General features: G+C 42.8%; 4 protein-coding genes across 4 annotated transcripts in view; 1 reads left to right on the plus strand and 3 right to left on the minus strand.

Annotated features, from left to right (window-relative positions):
- SSB (small RNA binding exonuclease protection factor La) overlaps positions 1 to 12,227 on the minus strand; it is a 22,140-nt gene extending 9,913 nt beyond the window's left edge. Inside the window, exon 1 of the mRNA XM_063400546.1 lies at positions 12,106 to 12,227. Within this exon, the coding sequence (XP_063256616.1) occupies positions 12,106 to 12,198 (93 nt within the window). The 5' untranslated portion in view covers positions 12,199 to 12,227. The remainder of the gene's footprint in view (positions 1 to 12,105) is intronic.
- KLHL23 (kelch like family member 23) lies at positions 662 to 6,325 on the minus strand. The gene is made up of 3 exons (XM_063400543.1): positions 4,513 to 6,325; positions 2,743 to 2,895; positions 662 to 2,229 (listed from the first exon to the last, which is right to left on the minus strand). Exons 1-3 carry the CDS (start codon positions 5,723 to 5,725, stop codon positions 1,919 to 1,921), a joined length of 1,677 nt encoding a protein of 558 aa, XP_063256613.1. The 5' UTR covers positions 5,726 to 6,325; the 3' UTR covers positions 662 to 1,918.
- On the minus strand, positions 9,504 to 12,233 carry PHOSPHO2 (phosphatase, orphan 2). Its single transcript, XM_063400554.1, has 2 exons — positions 12,106 to 12,233; positions 9,504 to 10,820 (listed from the first exon to the last, which is right to left on the minus strand). Exon 2 carries the CDS (start codon positions 10,816 to 10,818, stop codon positions 10,093 to 10,095), a length of 726 nt encoding a protein of 241 aa, XP_063256624.1. The 5' UTR covers positions 10,819 to 10,820; positions 12,106 to 12,233; the 3' UTR covers positions 9,504 to 10,092.
- CFAP210 (cilia and flagella associated protein 210) lies at positions 10,850 to 18,944 on the plus strand. Its single transcript, XM_063400542.1, has 9 exons — positions 10,850 to 11,930; positions 13,009 to 13,217; positions 13,464 to 13,637; positions 13,732 to 13,928; positions 15,342 to 15,498; positions 16,466 to 16,605; positions 17,406 to 17,598; positions 17,904 to 18,068; positions 18,558 to 18,944. The coding sequence occupies exons 1-9, from the start codon at positions 11,297 to 11,299 to the stop codon at positions 18,765 to 18,767; spliced, it is 2,079 nt and encodes a 692-aa protein (XP_063256612.1). The 5' UTR covers positions 10,850 to 11,296; the 3' UTR covers positions 18,768 to 18,944.
- The last annotated feature ends 803 nt before the right edge of the window (positions 18,945 to 19,747 follow it).

Genomic DNA, 19,747 nt, shown 5'->3' on the forward strand with positions numbered 1-19,747 from the left:
AGGCCAGAATGAACCTCAAGGCCAGCCACAAGCAGCTGTTGTATGCTTGTGGTTTTGATGCTTCACGGGTACATAATTTGCACTGAAATATTACATGAAGGCATTGAGTTCATTGTGGTTTCATGCAATACAAAGATCACCTTCATGTTCTTGTGATGCTGTCCTTTAAATCTCTACCTGCCCTTGGGCAGTTCTCAGCTGCGGAGATTTCCAGGAGAAATAAATTCACTTTATCTATTTGCCCACCTGCGTGGCCCACGCATTTCAAACAGCCTCAGAGTTCAATTCTCTGCACCTCTTTGGAGTTTGGAGTCTTTAAACAAATGACATCGGATCCTTAAATATATCTCAGTGGGATGGGTAACAAAGCAAAACACGGAACACACGCACAAGCTTCTGACATCGTGAGGCAACATATGAAAATATTAAATAAAGAACTGTACATATAGACCACAGAACTTCACATCAAACCCAGAGTTGAGTGCCACCTGCTACCAGCAGTCAAATGCAAGTCAGAAATAGCATAAAAATGTGAAAGAATAATGAAAAAAAAGCTGAAAATGCTTGTGATCAAGCAAAATAAATATTATTTTTAAATAATAATATTATTTAAATAATAATATTATTTAATAATATTTAATAATATTTAATAATATTATTTAAATAATATTATTATTAAACTCGGAGTTTACTGCTTGGAAAAGTCCCTCCTTTATATCTGAAAAATACAATAAAACCAGAATTTCATTTGAGGTGGCAGTGCTGGTGTGGGAAGTTCCCAGCACACCCTACAGCAGCCCTGTGTTGTCCCTGCCTCTCACACCAATGTCTAACAGCTGTTTCTGCAGTCATTTTATAAACTGGATTGGGAGATCAGTGCTGAGCGAGCCTCCTCTGTTCCTCAAAGCATTTCTTCATTCAGATCACTGCTGTCAGGCCATCCAGAGGGTGATCTGTTTGTCTGTAAATCACTTTACAAAAATCCACTTTCTACACAGAATCTGAAGATCTCATATTAAATTTTGAGAGAAATAATAAATAAATCAATCCTATAGATAATTTTTTTCTTCGTGCATAACATACTTTGACAAGTTTCTTTAGTTGTTACCTTTGCTCAAGTCACAGTTTCGAAAAGATCAAATGAGATTAAACAAAATAGTTTGACTCTCAGGCAGATGTTAATTTTCCAGTCTCTCTCATTTCCTCCTTCCATTCCACACAGGCACACATCTTGACTTGGTATTTAAAAAAAAGTTAACACATTAAGGCAATGTCAATGAGTGTGAGAATGGCAATTTACTTCTCCTTCTGGAAAACTAGTGCACGCTTTTGGCCTGTGCTCTGAGGCTACTACCAATGTTTCTTACCTCATTCCTAGCCTAAGCTTTTCTTTGCTCTGGCACTTGAGGGTAGAGTTGGAGGCATCCTGTGAATGCCCATTTAAGAATGTGATAACCTAGTTATCCAAGTGGTATTGCTGTGTATATACCATACACTTGGCTTGTGTCAATGAACCATTTCGACAGCTACCTTCAGAATACAAAGATTTCATCTTAAGGCCAGTAGTCCTTAGAACTGTATTTTGTTTGGCTTTACTCATCCTAGCACCAAGTCATATTTTCATCCAGTGATTAAAAAAAACAAAGCTGTTTTTCACAGTAGTTCCTATGTTGCTGTATAAAGTATTGTAAGAGAGTAATTCGAGAACTTCCATGACGAAGAATGATTGGACTGAAAAATACACAGAAATCTTGTTACCACATTTATGTTTCTGAGTTGTTTAAAACGAGAACAAATTATATCTAGTTGTTAACAACGTACACTGAGATTGTATTAGACAACCCCTCATGAGGTAATCAGTACTGTTGTAAATACTGCCTCTGCTGGTTTTTGTAACAGCAAGATGAAAACGAAATGCTTACACATTATACACACAGACACAGCCATGTGACCGCATGGCACTGGGAAGATTTCCTACTGCTTCCCATTTATTCAGTTCAGGGTCGTACTTCTCAATGCTCTGCAGGTATGTTCCTTTTGAATAGGAATATCCTCCTGTTACATAGATGCATCCATTCATAACCACCGTGCCACACTCCATCCTTCTCTCCATCATGTGAGCCATCTGCTTCCACTCATTTTGCTCTGGGTCATAGCAGTCAGTGATCGTGGTCTGTCCACCCACAAAATAGATCTTGTTTTGTAATGTAATTGAACACAGTCCGTATTCTTCAGAAAGAAAGGAATACAGTACAACTCAGCATCATAACATTAACTTAAACTGCAAGTACAGGACAAACACTGGGCATCACTGAGGGTGGCTGAATGTCCTTATTGAGGTTAGGAGACACCTCAGGATTTTCTGCTACACTACAGCACTAGTACTCAGCAAAAATTGCTTTAAAAACTTACTGCTACCAGATTTAGAACATATAGAAAACCATTTTAAAATTAATATAAATAATTTTTGACAAATGTCAATGAATAGTTGGATTTTACAGAAAGTTATATTATTTAATAGAATGTGGACATTCCTTAATTCAGTATTTATATAGTGATTTCTACAGGACAGATGCTTGAGGCCTTCCTTTCCACATTCAGAGTTTGGAAACAGCCCTTGCTGCCCTACAGGCATTTCTCTTTTTTTAATTAGGAATATGCCAAAAAGTCCTAAGTGGGCTTAAGGACTCCCAGGTACAAGTAGTCAAATCAAGCTCTGTGTTTGTTAGAGAAATTATTTACCTGGATGTGGACTTGTGGTGACTATACTCCACTCATTCCTGCCTGAATGGTATCTCTGGATTTTATCGTAGGTGCAGCTTCCCCTGTACCCATAGTGACCTCCAGCGACGTAGATGACTTCATGAAGGACACAGGCAGTGGCATTTCCAACTCCTGTTCACAGTGTGAAAGTCAAACATGCATTCAGACTGCACGTAATAACCATGGTCTCTTCCACCCATAACTCCATTTCAAATGATTTGTTAATATTTATTAGCATTATATGCTTGCAAGTACTTAACTTTATGTGAATAAAATAGATTTATCAAGATATGTGTAAGTCAAGAACGACTAAACAGAACTGCAGTAATACATATTGCACATAATACAGCCACACAATAGTTCACAGGATTTTTAGGCAGCAATTAAAGTCACATTGTCTCACTGATTTTGGAATAGGCAATTAGTTTCACTGTTTCACTAAGTTAGAGTTGTTTAAAAATCACTTAGATGGCCTGAGCAAAGACAATGGGAGTTGACATTGTTCAGTGTCTCAGGGTATCTTTTCTGATACTTTTAGTCATTCTCATGGTATTACTAATTACACTATTGTATAAATGAGGACACAAACACAATTGAGCCATTTTAACTCTGTTATCTAAGGATAACAAAATGAAATAAAGCAAAGGGAGATCTGAGCACCTTACATAGTTTCACACTTATGAAAACTGGGCAAAACAACTGGGCATAGAATATGTAACTCATAGGATTAGCATTCTCATAGGAAGGCTAGAATAGCATTTCTATTTTTGAAGGAAATAGAAAATAGTAGCAATGTTTGAGGAAAACACAAACAATGGAGAAAGTTGTAAAAGCCTGCTTTTTTCTTTTGCATATATATCCAAAAATTGTCTTGTATATAGAAAAATATTATGTTGCATTACCTTACTGTAGATTTTATAACAATAAATATTTGAAGTAAATTTTATAATTATAAATATTTGCATTCATTTATAAAAATGTATGATAAAATGTATAATTGTAGTATTGTTGTTACTGTTACAAAATAATCACAGAATAGTCTGAGTTGGAAAGGACCCAGCAAGATCATCAAGTCGAACTCCTATGTGAATGGCACATACAGGGATCAAAGCCTGGCATTACTGACATTGGCATTATTTAGCACCACGTTCTGAGCAACTGAGCTCATCTCACAATCAATACTCTTTGGTTAGGCTGTGATTGATACATTTTTAGTAGATCATTACTTTGGCTGCTAGAAACAGGTATTAGTGCTTTTCATTATCTTCACACTAAAGATTAAATAAAAAATCCTAAACAGATGACACACAGAAATAGGAGGGAACTCCATGCAGGAAGTTTTAAATTTTGACACCTTTATAAATGACTGCACGGAAAATCTTATATAAAATAATACAGTCCCTTTATTGGAGCTTGCTCTTTGATTGAGTACTGAATGGATTCTTACCCTGGGTAGGTTTCTGATTTCTTTCTAATTTGAAGAGAAATTTTACTCATGAAAGAAGGCAAAATTAAACTGAGACTACCACTTGCTTTTCCATCTGCTGTTCTGTGACTTAGCATAGCATTTGGATGTTTCTCGTCATTTGGCTAGTGAAGACCTGAACCAAAGCCCACTAACATTAACAGGAGATTCCCATGGACTTCTCTAGAATTTGGATCAAATCCTAAATGTTTCCATGGTACTTGAAAATGGCAAATACAAAAGAATTGACATTGATGGCAGACACCATACAAAAGTTTACCTACCTTTGATCATGTTTGCAATGGGAAGCCATTTCTGTATTAAAGGATCATAAAACTCAGCTTCTTGGACTGGGGCTCCCTTTCGGTACCCTCCCAGTGCATAGATGCAGCCACTCAAGGAAACTGCACAGTGGTAATACCTTGCATCGAGCATGGGGCAGCCTTCTGTCCACTCATCTCTCTCACTGTTATATATCCACACGGTGTCAAGAGCTTCAATACTCTCTGTTCTGTAACCTCCTGTCACATATATGTCTGGTCCCAAACTAGAGACCCCATAGCTCTCTCTGGTGTGATCTGGCATCTCTGTTCCCTGGACCCATGCGTTGGTTAAAGGATCCCAAACATGCACTTCTGATAAGGGATGCCAATAATATCCTCCAATTACATACATGGCTGCTGTGGATCTTCTGGAAAGTCCTTTGGGACTGAGGTTCAGGGCATTATATATGAGTGACCTTATCTTTCTGTCATTGAGTCGGCTTTTTTTTTGCAGGCTTAAAGCTGACTTCAAATACACATTATTTAAGTCTGCTTTGATGCAGCTCAGCACTTCACAGATGTCTTCTATTCTTCCTTCCACGTTGTGTGCAACCCACTTAATGACAGCTTCAATGGCTGCATCCTCTTTCTGAACATTGAGATTCTCCCTGGAGAGAATATAAGAGAGCTTCTCCTTGCCAATGTCCAGAAACTCTTCCTGCTTCCACACTTCTTCAAACTGCCATAATAATATCCTTCTGGACTCTTTCTCCAGCTCTGAGCAATCATGATATTCAGCAAAGGAGTGCATCCCAATGCAGTTATCAATATCTAAGTGCCTTACCAGAAACTGCTCACAGGCTTTCTTTACTGACACGAACTGGAGCAGGTCTGCAGCCTGGAGTAGGCTTTGGACATTTCTCTTTGTTATCTGGATCTGCGATGTGTAAGCGTAATTCACGAGAGCTTCCAGTACCGCATGGCTGAGCCCGGGAAGGCTGATCTGGTTTTTGGATTTTTCTTTCATATCGGCTGTGAACATGGCTTTAAAATAACTGCTGCAGGCTGCCAGGGCAGCTCTGTGGCAGTGGAAGATGACTCCCGAAGCGCACTGCAGAGTGATGTCGGTGAACAGCCCGTCCAGGTAAAACGCCCGGAACGCCTCCAGGAAGCCGGCGGGGTGCGCGGAGTCCCTGTAGAGGTACGCGTACTCCTCGTGCCCGGCCGCGGCCATCGCCGCGCCCCGCAGTCCCGCCGCTTTGTCCGCGCCGCTCCGCGCAGCGCGGCCGCCTCCGGCACGGCGCTTACAGGGGCTCCCGGCCCGCGGCGGCCCGTGACCGTCTTAGGAAGAGGAGGGAGCAGCGGGGCCGCAGCGACAGCTCCTATTTTGGTACCCCGGCCGGCCCCAACGCCCACCCCGGCCCCCGCTCGCCTCGGAAGGTCCGGCCAGAAGCGCTGCCGCCGCCAAGCAGGCGCTGCCCACCCCGCAGGGGTTAAAGGCTGGCTGCGGTGGTGACAGAAGGCCCGGCCGTATTAGGGGCTGGAGCAGATGCCTGGGGAGCGTCACCGGCTCGCTGTCACTCAGCACACAACAAAGCGAGGGGCCTCGGCCGCCGCTGTCAGCGACCTGAAGCCGCTTCTCGCAGGGCGACCCGCGCTCCCAGGGCGCTTGGAGGAGCGATACCGGCAAGAGCAGCAAGCTCCGAGGGCTCCCCCACTGCTGGAGAGCAGGAGTGGAAAGGACAGTCACAGCTGTCCCCAAACTCCTGAATATGGCAGGGTGCAAGGGACAGTCACAAATTATGCCCATAGATTCCAACTGTAAGTAAATTTTTCAAGGAAGAAGGCTATGTTGGCTTTTAAAATTCCTGAAAATGTGATTCACAATTTAAGAAGTAATTTTCTTTTCTGCCAGCAACACATTTTCTTTATTTGAAACACAGCATCCTCTGGGTTCAAGCAGCTGTGGGCTCTCCTTCATCTGCAGCAGGGTTCGGATTCTTTGGATCCAGCAGCCAGGCTCTCCCTGCCCTACCAGTGCTTTCCTAGATTGAAAGAACTGCCAGTAATTTCTCCAGCCAAAAGGAGGTGAATGTTACTAGTAGCTAAGTGCCAGCAATACCCAAAAGGAGAAATCTTGAGAGTTCCCACTCCACACAAATGAAAAAGCATCACATTTTTCTTTTAATTACCCGTGGTATTTCTGCCACAATGCCCACCAGAAGAATGAGCTAAGGAAATGCAAACAGGGAAAGTGGATATGGTCTTGCCCCTCTGCCATCCTTCCTCCCATGCTAACCCTCCACCAGCATTCGAACTGGCCCTTGGCCTTTACACAGTAACATGAGACAAAATTAAAATGATCCAAACTAACAAAAACCATCAAATCATAAACCCAAAACTTCCCCACACACATCTATGCCTTCCTTTTTTTCAACACTTGATGCGTTTTGTAGTGTAACCCAGGAATTGCAATAGCCCTGCTGTCTGACATGGACCTGTCCCTCAGCTACATTACTTCATTTCTTTCTCTAGAAAATTCCGTTGTGCAGCCCTAAGACTTTATACATCCCCACACCAACAGCTTTGTTTTGGTTGCATTTTCCATTTCATCAGCTTCCTATGGACACGCAGGATCTTATTCCAAGGGTGTTGTACTAGCACACAATACTTAGGCTAAGTACTTGCATAGCAGTGGTGTACAACAGCACACCTGTTAGCATACAGAAAGTTTCCTGTACATATATGACTTTCATGATGCATTTTTTAAATAACATGTTTACCTAAGTCATCTCCCTCCCAGAGAGCAAGTCAGGAGGTCAGCAACACTTAGTACTGAACATAGGTCCCCTTCAAGCAACTTCTCCCTTTCTTTTAGTTGGGCTAACAGCTTAAACCAGCTCCACTCTTTGGAGATACTCATCTCCCCTCCATTGTAACCAAATGTGGAAAAATTTGGTAATTGTGGTGCTTCAGAAAAGTCCTTGCTTTTATTAAGTGGGGAAAAAAAAAAACCCAGCAAGACCTGATTAATAGTTTAATGGTCTGCTACTGGAATTGAAAAATTTCTTCTGTCTCCAACATGCACTTTGTCTGGCAAATAACATCAGCTATACTCTCTACTTGAAGTGATTAGAACAAAATTGCCAATATTTCAAGTACTCTGCTTAATATACTCTCCACTCCTGCTTCAGCACTTTAATCAAAGCCACAAAAAGAACCCTTTTTTGAACAAGAAGAACAATTTCTCACTCTCACAGCAAATTACAAGGTAGGTCCCTTAAGGCTAAAAGAACAATAGTTAGTGTAAGCGAAAGAAAAAGCTGAGTAATCATTGATATACTACTTTTTGTTTGTTTTTAAGCAAGCAGTAACTGAGATCTGTGGACAAACTGAAAGTAAGCTGTTCTATAACTAAGTTCTGAAAAACACAGAAGAGACCAGCACAGAATCTGGAACATTCAGCAGCACATCTAGAATTAGGGAAACACAACTGTGCTGGTTTGGGCTGGAATAGAGTTAATTTCCTTCTTAGTAGCTGGTTCAGTGCTGTGTTCTGGATTTACTGTGGGAATCACGTTGACAACACCCCGTTGTTGTGGTTGTTGCTAAGTGGAGCTTACCCCAGCCAAGGCCTTTCCCAGGCTGTGTCAGTGAGAAGCACACGAGGAGCTGGGGCCTGGCTGGGACAGCTGCCCCGGGCAGGCTGAAGGGACATTGCAGAGCCTGGGAGGGCACAGCCAGTGCAGGGACTGGGAGTGACCGGGATGGGCGGGGCAGCCATCAGCGGGTGGTGGGCACTGTATCGTACATCACTTGTATCTCTTGGACTTCATTCCTTTCTCTCTCCTTTTCATTACAGTTATAATAATTTAGTACCACTGTATTTTATTTTGTTTCAATTATTGAATTTTTCTCATCTCAACTCACAGGGTTTAATTTTTTTCCCCAATTCTCCCCACTGAGCAGGAGAGTTGGTGTGTGCAAGCTGCTCTGCTTCATTGCCAGCAGGGGTCAAACAATGGCAACAACTTAAAACCCAAAGTGACACATAAAATTGCCCTACACAACAGCCATTACCATTCTTTTGTATGACCTGTAAACCAGACAACTTAAACCTGCCACAGCCTGAGACCCACCAGTCCGTACATGTCTTTGTGCCCTTGTGTAAAACAATAGGTCAGGATCCCAAATATGAACATCTCAGACACCTATCAAATAGCCATCACTAAAGCCAGGCTCCTGAGAACTGAAGGATATTGCTTTGGACATCTCAGGCAACAGACTGTTCAAAGGAACCTTCTACAAAACAATAAAATAGGGGAGGCAAGGGAAGAAGTACACAAGGGAAATTTATGTAAACCAGCGGCCTGAAAACAGGCAAGACCACCCAAAAATCTTCAGACCAAAAATCTTCAATTAAGGAAAAAGAAGATAGTGTCATCATAAAATATCTGTAAGAAAATGAGAATAACATTGCACAGAAAACAAAGGAAGATACAGCAACTGCAGGCTGCTCAGACATCTGCCACTGAGGTTCTGTGAAAGCTACTCTCTCAGTTATTAAAGCACTTAAGCTAAATATGACCTCAGTTTAATAGCAGACTACATGAGCATTTTGAACCTTTTCTGGGATATAAGAACAAAAACATTTGGCATGAAAACACATTATTTAACTTTAATGAGACTTTTAATACCTTTATATGCACAGTCCAACACTTGGGGGTCATCTCAGTGTGCACTGCAGGAGAAGCCAAGGAGGAAAAAGGCATCTGGCTGACTCAGAGCTGTCAGCATGGAAGATAAATCAGTGTCAGCTCTGTACAGACAGACAGCAGCTCGCTGTCAGGGCAGTCAGATTGGGAGAGAGACTTTTCTTTAAACACAGTGGCAACATCCTTACAGCTCTGCAGAAGAGAAAGGGTCTGAGCAGCCAAAGGCTGACACCTACACTTGTGTCTACGCTCTCCAGGCCTGATGACACACAGGCCAAGCAGAATACACGGCACAAATTAGTTGTGTTGCATTTGTCAGTGACAGCAACTTTTATTGTCTTTATGATACAAGATAATACAAACTATTAAAAAGTAATTTTGTTTGGTAAAATGTTTAGTAGATTGAAAATATAAATGCATCTTCGGATTAGACAAGATTACAAGCAAATAATTTGCCATCAGATCCAAGAAGTATAAAAGCCAACAGCTCCTGAACCATGCTCCTGGCACCTAATGTTTTCTAAGTAAAGAATTTCATTCTTTTGAACAGTAATCCTACTCCTTCCCCTAAGTGTGTGGGATTGCAAAGGTCAGTTCTATACTTGGTAAAGGGTTGGAGGGGAGGGAGTAGACAAAAACTAATGACACGTCCTGTCCCAACCCCCCTTCTCCACTGATGTTGGAATCTGTACTGTGTTAGAAGGCCTTTTTTACTGCATTTTCCCATTATTACCAGGATTGAACACAAACAGTTTTATGTTGTGGTTAAAAACACCGTAATTTCAGATAATAGCCCAATTTTACAATTTTGAGCTTCTATATGCATGCAGTTTTCTCTCCCAATACGTTAAAACGTAGCAGCATCAGTTTCCTTTTATCATTTGAATCATTCCTTTATAAGTAGTTTCAGATAAGACATAATGTCGATCGCAGATGACCAAACCAGAACAGAACACTGCACAGGACTGAGACTTTGGGCCAGCTGAGAAATCTTTTTCTCCAAGGTATACCCCTGCCTGGGCATGGCAATATCATTCTTCTTCAAAAACATTACAGGACATAAGTCATTCCCACCATCACCTATATATACAATTTGCGTATAACTCACTCCTCGCTCCAACTGTTTATCTAGAAATTCTTTTAAAACTTTCCTTTTGCAAAGGTTTTTAGGGCACTCTGCACAATGGTGAGCATGGAAGTGCTGTACAGTAAGGTAGCCAGTACTGCTGAATGCTGCAGGGTTTGTAAACACTTCATCAAACACTTTATGGAAGTCAGCAGCTTTCAAAATCCAGTCAATAAATACTGTATTAGAATCGGAAACAATTATACAATCAAACAACTCCTTGTTCTCGCCAATAAATCCCAGAAGATCTATCATTCCCGCAGTGAAAGGAATTGTTGTCATAGTTCTTTTCATCTCATCTTCTTTGACACCATTGTCTCCCAAGTAGACAAAGACTTTGCCCATATATTCTGTCCAATGTCCTGGTTGGTAGGAGTTTCTTAATCCATTAGGAAGTTTTCTTTCAGGAGCACATTTCACAATCCACGTGTCACTATTTTCATCTACGATTGTATGGTCAAAATCAAAAACCAACAGAAATTTCATAGCTGTGAGAAAAATAAGTTTCCAAAACAAACAAAAAAGAAAATTATTTATATAAACACAAGTACTATATTCCTACCCTGACCTTGTGCTAAGAAGAGAAAAATTCTGGAAGAAAATATCTGAACAAAATAAACTATTTATGGCCACTACTGCGATGGGAAGTTGTGCTGTAGCTAAAAATGCAATTTGTAAATGCCAAAGTTCAGTGACCAACTTCTGTTTAAAATAGTTACTGAGACAGTACTAAACACATGCTGCAGTTACTAATACTTGCTAACACAGCACCTATCTTCCTGTACTCACACATCATCAGTTTGAGCAGATACTAATTTCACCATCAGCATTTGCCAATGCAACCAAACTGGGATTCTCCTGGCAAAATGCCTCTGTAGGTATTTCAAAATGAAACGTCCACCGAACAGACGGAGCCTGTGCCTTCAACGGGGGCGCACTAAATCAAAGCAGCTAACGAAACGAAATGCAACCATTTGTGAAGCGGAATCTGCCGACCCCTCCCGGGCAGGTCAGCTCTGCTCCGGGCCCCGCAGCCAGTGCCGCAGACAGCACGGCAGCCTCGCCGGCGGGGCCGGACCCGCGGGGACAGCGCCGGGAGCCCGGGTCCGAGCCCGTGAGGGGAAGGGGCAGCGCCGGGAGCCCCGGTTCGAGCCCGAGAGGGGAAGGGGCAGCGCCGGGAGCCCCGGTTCGAGCCCGAGAGGGGAAGGGGCAGCGCCGGGAGCCCCGGTTCGAGCCCGAGAGGGGAAGGGGCAGCGCCGGGAGCCCCGGTTCGAGCCCGAGAGGGGAAGGGGCAGCGCCGGGAGCCCCGGTTCGAGCCCGAGAGGGGAAGGGGCAGCGCCGGGAGCCCCGGTTCGAGCCCGAGAGGGGAAGGGGCAGCGCCGGGAGCCCCGGTTCGAGCCCGAGAGGGGAAGGGGCAGCGCCGGGAGCCCCGGTTCGAGCCCGTGAGGGGAAGGGGCAGCGCCGGCGGGGCCCGGGGCCGCCCCGCGCGCTCCGCTCACGCCGTCACGTGACGGCGCGTGCCGGGTCGCCCGGCAACGGCCCGCGGCCCGGGAAGATGGCGGCGGCAGCGGCGGGGCGGCGGCGGAGGGGCGGCGCCCGTGAGTGCGGCTGCCCCGCGAGCAGCGGGACCCGGCGGGAGGGCAGTGCCGAGCCCGCGGCCGCACGGCTCCGGGAGGCTGCAGGGGTGTCCAGCGTGACTCTCCCCAAAGCTCCCCCGGGTGCAGACGAGAAGAGGGGCTCTTTCTCCCTAGGAACTGGGTGCACAGAACTGACCTGAACGCAGCGCAGGTGCAGCAACTTCCGAGGGCTGCAGCTGGGCAAGAGCGAGGGGCTCGGCAGATTCCTGCCCGCAGGGAGCAGCCGCATCAGTGCGCCTTCACTGCTGGCGAGGCGCTCTCAACCTAGGACAGAGGGAGAGGATCAGTCTGATCCCTGTGGGAGACTGCTCAGCAACGGCATCCTGAAAACAGACTTTGACACCGGTGTCACTCGAAGAGAAAGCCTCCTTACCTTTCAGACACGGCCTGTCAGTCTGCTGCAAATCACACGATTTCTACACAACACCACTCTATACAGAGTGCCACTCCCGTCAAAAAGGGTGGTGACACTCGAAAGAGCATTACAAACCTAGACATCAACTAGAAAAGTTGCATTTATGCCTTCACACGTGTATGTAGGCCTAATTCAGCAAGGAAATCTTAGTCTTGCCAACAAATCCAAAACTGTTCTACAACAAAACTGTTTCAGTAAATACAATGAGTATGCAGGACACGGCAGTAAGGCAAAGTCTGTGCTCAAACTGCTGCCTCATCCAGCCAGCGGAATGGCTTTACCAATATTCTCCTTTTCATTTTGGGAATGGTCTCTGCTCCCTGCTGTTGTAAGAATCATGCCCAAGTACTGCCTGGGAATGTGTTACTACAAGCCAAACCCACACACACAAACAGGCAAGGGCACAGACAAACAGCCCAGTCACTCAGTGCCTGTCCAGGTATACATGCACAGTCGGAGGTAGACTACAGATACTCTGTCTTAGTGCTGGGGTTTGGGGATGGGGGACTAAGGATAACTTAGTATTGTTTCCATGTGAGTGATGGAATCAAATCCTGATACACGTTTGATTATTGGATTATCTGGTATCAAGTAAACTTAGTATTTTTTCTTCTCTCTGCACAGCACATCATTTGAAAGAAAAGGGTGTTCTAGATGAGTGTTTCCTTCCAAATGAAGCAGATCTTCGTCAGGTCATTATATTTCCAAAAGCAGAATGGGAAAGGATTCAGGGCAGCATTAGAGAAGCAGCACACATCGATGAGAAGAAAGAACAGGAAGAAGTGCACTTGGACTCCAAAGCTGCTGGAAAAGACCCGCCCAATGCCACTCTGGTTAGTACAAGATACATTTGTTAACAAAGGTAGTCACTTTTGTATATATAAACACACACAGAGTAACATTTCTAGCTGTACTCCCTTTGTTTAACATTTGCTTTTGAATATGTATTTCAACTAAATGCCATTTAAATACATTTAACATCTAATATAAAAATTTATATTTTTTACTTAAAGCTAAAATGCAAAGTAAAAAAACAATCCAAAATTCAAGTGTGATCTCTAATTTTGTCTGCACTGTAGAGCCTGATACAACAGAAACTTCAAGCCAAAAAATTACGTGAAGAAAAGGAAGAGGAGGAAAGAAAGTTACTTGATTTGGAAGAAGCAAAGTTCCAAGCAGCAAAACGGCAGGAAGTTATTGACCGTACAAAAACCTACCTACGTTATCAGGACGACAGAATGAGACAGTTCCATGTTTGTTGACAACTTATATTTTTTACATTGAAATTGTACTGAATGTCTTTAAAGACTTCTGAACATGAAAATTACTTTAAATGTTCTCTTGCAGAGTGCACTTCTACTTACTAAGGTCCTAAAAGAAAGAGATGCTCAAGTTGAATTTCTGAAGTCAAGATTAGCTGATAACAGAAAGAAGGATTATGAGGAACAACAACGCCAATTTAAAGAATACCTTCGCAGCGAGCAAGAGAAAGTACAGCAGCATTACAGGAATCAACAGGCGCTACGCAAAGATCAGCTACAACAGTGAGTCCTAAGTAAAAGGAACCCTACATTATTTACTTAAACTCTTCCCAAAATATCTCTTAAACTCTTCTTTAAATACATTCTATATTGTTGCAGCAGCCCTCTTATTAGAGGGTAAAAATGAGCCGAGGCACAGACTTCTTGTTAAACACAGCATGGAAAGGGTCCTGGTTTATTCCTCTTCATGGCTTAGTCATCATAACTCCAACTATTCGCTGACTCTGGCTGCAGCAAGCTCCTGCTGTAGGCTTCCCTTGCAGCTTCTGACTGCTGGTTATTTCCTGCTAAACTCTGACTGCAGTATCAGTTTGCAGACTCTGACTGCAGGTGCTTACTCAGCTAGACTGTGGCTGCAGGTTCCAACAACAGGCTCTAACTGCAGCCCAGACTGACCTCACAGCAGTGATTCTCTCTCCTCAGGATCCTTCCTCTTTGTGATTCTCTCCTTCATGCTCCTCCAGGTTCCTCCTCCACGATGATTCTCCCCTTACCAGCTAACCCCCTCTTTTATCTCACTCATACGTATTGGATATAGCTGTTACTTATCAGGGCTGAGGTCACCTGTACTCTCTTCTCCTACACTATATGAGATTTGTACAGAAACTCATTAATAATTTGTTTCACAAATGCCATTCTTTTAAAAGAAGATTACAAAAGATCAAAAGCAAAAGCTATATGCATTTTTACTTGCCAACAGTCTGCATGCAAAATCGCCTCTGGGAAGCATCAGCAGGTTTTAGTCGAATCACTGTTCAAATGTTGTTAATGAAATTTAAGTGTATTTCACTCAGTTTTTGTTCCAGACAAGGAAATGGTTAAATCAGATTTTCCATTTACCCATAAAGAGCTTCCAGACTGCACAACAAGAGAAAGCATTACTCTCAGTTCTATTCCTTCTCTCAGGTCTTCCATAAATCTTACGGAGAGGTCACCAATGGTATTTACAGGACTGGCCTTGATGGTCTGATAGAAGGAATCAAATTTCCCAAGGCAGAGGAAGGGTTCAAAGTCTGGTCTTACATATTCCAGGCACAACACATAAATCCTTGCAGAACACTTAGTATAGAACACTACCAGCTTAAGCTGCTGCCTGCATGCCCAGAAGAAACACAGGTATGGTGGGTCATGCTGGGGAAATCTTTTTCTCCAAGGATGCTGCAGATACGGGTTAGACCATCACCAATCCAGTGGTGCTAATGAGTCATCCAGCTAAAACTTATCACCACAGGACTGCAAACTGAGAGCAAACTGGTAGCTCATTTCTGACAGGGCTACCATTACAAACAAGCACGCTGTTATTCACCTCTGATATTCTACCTACCTTCAAGTCAAAGTATCACCATTCTTCACTGCAAGGTACCTATGGTTATGCAGTTTGTTACTAGACCATTTATTCACCTTTTTCTGATTCAGAATAAAAGAGTGTGAGCATCAGGCAGATCTGGCCAAACAGGAAAAAAAAAGAGAAGGGGAAGAAATACAGAGATCAATCCAACTGTACCAACTAGAAGTTCAGAGAGAAAAAGAAAAGAAACACAAGGAAAAAATGGAATGCCGGAAGCTGTATCATGTGAGTAGCAGGAAAGCAGACAGTTCAAAAATGTGCATTTCACCTTGGCTGTGCTGGTTGGGCTTGACTCCACAAATAAAGGGTCTACTGGCAACAGGGTCTTTGCTGACAGCTTTAGTAGCCTGGGATCAAATGCCTACCCTGCCAATTGCAGGCCAGGTGTTTACACTGTGCTTTTATGAAAGACCTCTTGGAGGCCTCTCCCGTCTGTTGTCTGAAGGGATGTTGGCACTTGATGCTTTGACTGGTCTGTGTTTAAAGATGTGGCTGTAGACATCAAGGAATATCTCCTTGACTTGAGAACTTGATTTAAGTTTCACATTCCTACTGTTTTAAGCCCATTTTTCTTTCTTGGAAAGAGGGAATAAACAGAGACTGAATGTATCTTTTTAATTTGACTTGATATTTATGACTGGAGAGGTTTAGGAATTTAGTCAAGACTTGCTGCCATCTCATTTCATCTTTAAAGGCATCCTACTAAGGTACAAACAAAAAATGTCTTGGAGAGGTTCTGGCCAGCACACAAAAGACAGTTGGATTTTTTCCTAAAAGTACAGAAAACTCCTCCTCTGCTGTTCTGGATGAAGCTCTTAGACAGGGATAGCTTTGGATGAGGTGGGGCCAGGAGCAGAATGATCTGTGTGTGGGGGTTGGACCGTTCCCCTTGCCCCCGTGTGTCAGTGGGAGCACAGGACAATGATCTCTGCATGGCACAGCAGTTTGTGCAATGCACTGGAGAAGCAGCTGTTTGATGCTCAATTCCTTTTCCCCAGCCTCACATCTACTATTCCACTTGATGCATGTTTTGAACAGGGAGGCAGAAGTAAGTGGAAGTATCCCTTTTCTCTCTTCTGTTTGTGAAAGAAACTTGAGGAGGGGGAACAGGGAATGATTCCTGTAAGCTGCTATCCCAGGTCCAGATGTTCTAAATGTCATCTGTTACATCAGGACTATTTTGCCCATACAGGAGTATTTAAATGACCAGAAAATAATCAAAGCAATAGAGGAACAAAACCAAATGGAAGAAGATGATCGGATCAAAGCTCATTTGAAAGCAAAGGAAATCCTTGCCCGGATGAGAAAAAAGAAAGAAGCTGAAATACTTAGGTAGGTACAATGCTAGGGTATAAATTATAAATGATCTAAAAATGATACTGTAGTTGTTTTCAGATCATTTAGACTAATGATATAACACAATCAATAGTTATTCTGAAACATTATTCTAAATTCTCCTGATAGGGAGAGCAAGGAATTCAGGAGAAAAAGGAAATTTTTTCACAGGTTCCTTAGTAAGAGCATGAGGGAACAACCTCTCTACCCTTCAAAGTAGAGGCTTATGAAAGTGCAAAGCTTTGCACCTGTGTATTGGGAAGAGTGATTTTCCATATGGCTGGCCAAATCTCCACCTCCTCAACAATTAAAGACAATTAAGATCCTTGATGAAAATATTTCTGAGTATAAGCTATATTTCTCTGAATCAGCTTTAGAAAAATTATTTGATTTCTTAACATGGCACCTACATTAATTAACTATGTCACATTCTTATTAAGGGGAGGGTACAACACTGAGGGTACAACGTGATGACAGCACTGAGTCAGTCTAAGAGTTTTCTTCCCTGCTTCTGGCCAATACTTCCAACATTGCTCTCCTGATGGCAAGATGCTCGCTGGAATCCTTAGTGAGGGATCCAGCTCACTGTTGCAACAGCAAGTAGTGACACAAGAACACAGGGAACATTTATTTGCTAAATCAGATAATATAAAAATAAACCAAGCAGGAGGAACAGAAGGAGATCATGAGTTGGCTGGGTGGGCCAGGCTTTGTGGTCTCTAGAAGCAGAATTGCTGAGTTTGGTAGAACCAGGTGTGTTGCCCTGGTATGTTATGGAAGTTCATGTTCTTCTGCAGACAAGCACAAGAACGACAGGACAACATCATTAGTCAAGTAACTGAAAAAATGACTGAGGTAGTAAAGATGGAAGGTAAACGACAGGCTAGAGATGCTGCAAGAATAGAAGCTGAACATGAAAAAAAATGCAGAGAGAAAGAAGCAAAACAGAAGGCTGCCCTTGAATCTATTGCTGAACACAGAGCCACTGCGGTAAGAAACTTGGGCTGATCTTTCTTCTGCTTACTCCAGCCAAGGAGCTGGCCCAGACTCTGGTGCATGCATCAGCAGCTTCAGCAAGTCTGCTGCCACCTTTCCTGGAGTCCCCTCTCCCTTTCCCCTTCTGTGCTGGGCCCACAGCTCCCAGGGCCGCTGAAAAGCCTGGCCTTGGGCCCTGCCAACCACAGGGACCGTGCTGATGGGAGCGCTGACACGGGGCTGCTTCTGCACAGACACACAACTGCCAGCACAGCAGGACAGCTCCTTGGTTAACTTTGTGTGCCTTTTGTCAACTACAGATGAAGCTGAAAGAGGAAAAGGAGAGACAGGAGAAAGAAGAGGCTGAAAAAGAACGTGATGTGTTAATGGAAAAAGACCGCATCTACCTGGAAATGGAAAAGAACAAAAAACATGGATGGCATGAGGCAGAGAGAGAAGTACAAAAAATTCAGCTCCAGCAAATGGTAAAGTATCCTGTCATCCTCTTCAAAAAGAAGCATGCATCTAAACCAATAGCACTAGCTCCTGCTGAGAGAAAGAGAGGAAGCTTGCTGTTTTGTTTGGATTTTGTTGTTTGTTGGGTTGATTTTAATCATGTGTGCTTAACATATGCTGGTGTTGGGGACCAGCCTCCTCAGAGCATTGGTGCAAATCAAGGCTGGTTTGCAAGGACAGATCACATCCTGTCCTGTGCCAGTACAACATTTTTCAACCATGCACTGCTGTCCTCTGGTATCTTCTGGGGAGGTCACAAAGAGCAGCAGCTAGTGCTGATTTCACTCAAGTATTTAATGTACCCTTTCAGGGGGGGTAAGGGCAGGGGAGGGAAGTGGGGAAGGATGGTAACTGTCAAGTATCAACTAAGAATGCTGCAGACCTTCTGTGAGCTTTTACCCTCTCTCAGCATTATAGGATGGTGATATTGAGAACAAAATATTCCTTTTTTTCATCAGGCTGAAAAGAAGGCAAGAAAAGAGCAGGAAAAGCAAGCAGAATTGGACTATGATGCTCAGACAGCAGCTCTTGCACTTGCTAAAGAGCATGAGTTTCAGAAATATGCAAAGGAATTAATAGAAACAGAGTCCAAGACTACACATCATCTTTATCCTATTCTCAAAGCATGTGAAGATGGAAGAGGACGTGGTCATGGGCCATTTTTCTGAGAAAAGAAGAAATAAATACTAGTATATATAGTATTCATATAATTCTGTGTTGGGACCCAGTTACCTTATTGTAGGTGTAGTGCTGCTCAAGAAACAAAAATATGAAATAATGTTTAAACTGTTCACCAAGGGAGGGCAGAAGCTATTTTCAAGTTAAATAAATATGCTTTTCAACCATACAGGCAGAGTTAAACTGTAAATTATTTATATCAAATATATACCATGAATCTGGACTTCCACTTGAAAAGAAAAAAGATTGCCATATAACTGGTTATATTCTCAAAAATCCCCAGCTTGCATTTTATGAACATTAGTTTATTAAACTTGAGACAGGAATTCATATTATATAATTGACTGCCACTGTAACCCGTTCCAGCCACAATTTCTGTTATATTTTTAATATTAATTGTTCTAAAAATTCACTGTCCCAGGTTTTTCAGGTCTACGATACGAATTCTCAGAGCAAAAAGTCACATTCTTCACTAGCCTTCTTCCATTAATTATTCCCCACAATAGGAAAGATCAAACCAAAACAACTACAGGAGACAAAAAAGAGAACATATGTGCAAGTTAGAACAATTAGGGTGTGCAGTTTTGGTAGCATTTTGCAACTATGTCTGAAAAACAAATGCCATGCTATAAATCAGTTTCATTACATGAAAATATTAATGTGATTTGATCCCAGCCCTTAAAAGGTCACCAAGGAGGCAAATAGGTCCCAATATAGCTGTAAATAGGGCCTACAAAATCAGCACATCAACAAGAGACAACATAGTTGGGCTGTTCTTTCAAAAAGAGTAACAGCAATTTAGCCTGTAAATAGATGTAATCTATTAAATAGGTGAATAGATGTCATCTAAAATTTTATCTCAGATTCCTCAGCAGATATACTCACCAACACCCAAGCTACAGACACATCTCCCTCCTTAAGCTTAGGTTTCTTTGGTGAAATGTTAACATCATTTCCTTGCCTTGGAAGT

The sequence above is a fragment of the Prinia subflava genome, chromosome 6, assembly GCF_021018805.1.
Source record: "Prinia subflava isolate CZ2003 ecotype Zambia chromosome 6, Cam_Psub_1.2, whole genome shotgun sequence".
NCBI lineage: Eukaryota > Metazoa > Chordata > Aves > Passeriformes > Cisticolidae > Prinia > Prinia subflava.

Excerpts from the sequence above, each read along its gene's own strand:
- KLHL23 (XM_063400543.1), bottom strand. The coding sequence starts at position 5,725 with ATGGCCGCGGCCGGGCACGAGGAGTACGCGTACCTCTACAGGGACTCC. Across the intron at positions 2,896-4,512 it reads CATTGCAAACATGATCAAAG|GAGTTGGAAATGCCACTGCC; the intron begins GTAGGTAAACTT and ends CACTGTGAACAG. Across the intron at positions 2,230-2,742 it reads CACCACAAGTCCACATCCAG|AATACGGACTGTGTTCAATT; the intron begins GTAAATAATTTC and ends TTCTTTCTGAAG.
- PHOSPHO2 (XM_063400554.1), bottom strand. The coding sequence starts at position 10,818 with ATGAAATTTCTGTTGGTTTTTGATTTTGACCATACAATCGTAGATGAA.
- CFAP210 (XM_063400542.1), top strand. The coding sequence starts at position 11,297 with ATGCAACCATTTGTGAAGCGGAATCTGCCGACCCCTCCCGGGCAGGTC. Across the intron at positions 13,638-13,731 it reads ACAGAATGAGACAGTTCCAT|AGTGCACTTCTACTTACTAA; the intron begins GTTTGTTGACAA and ends GTTCTCTTGCAG. Across the intron at positions 13,929-15,341 it reads CGCAAAGATCAGCTACAACA|AATAAAAGAGTGTGAGCATC; the intron begins GTGAGTCCTAAG and ends TTTCTGATTCAG.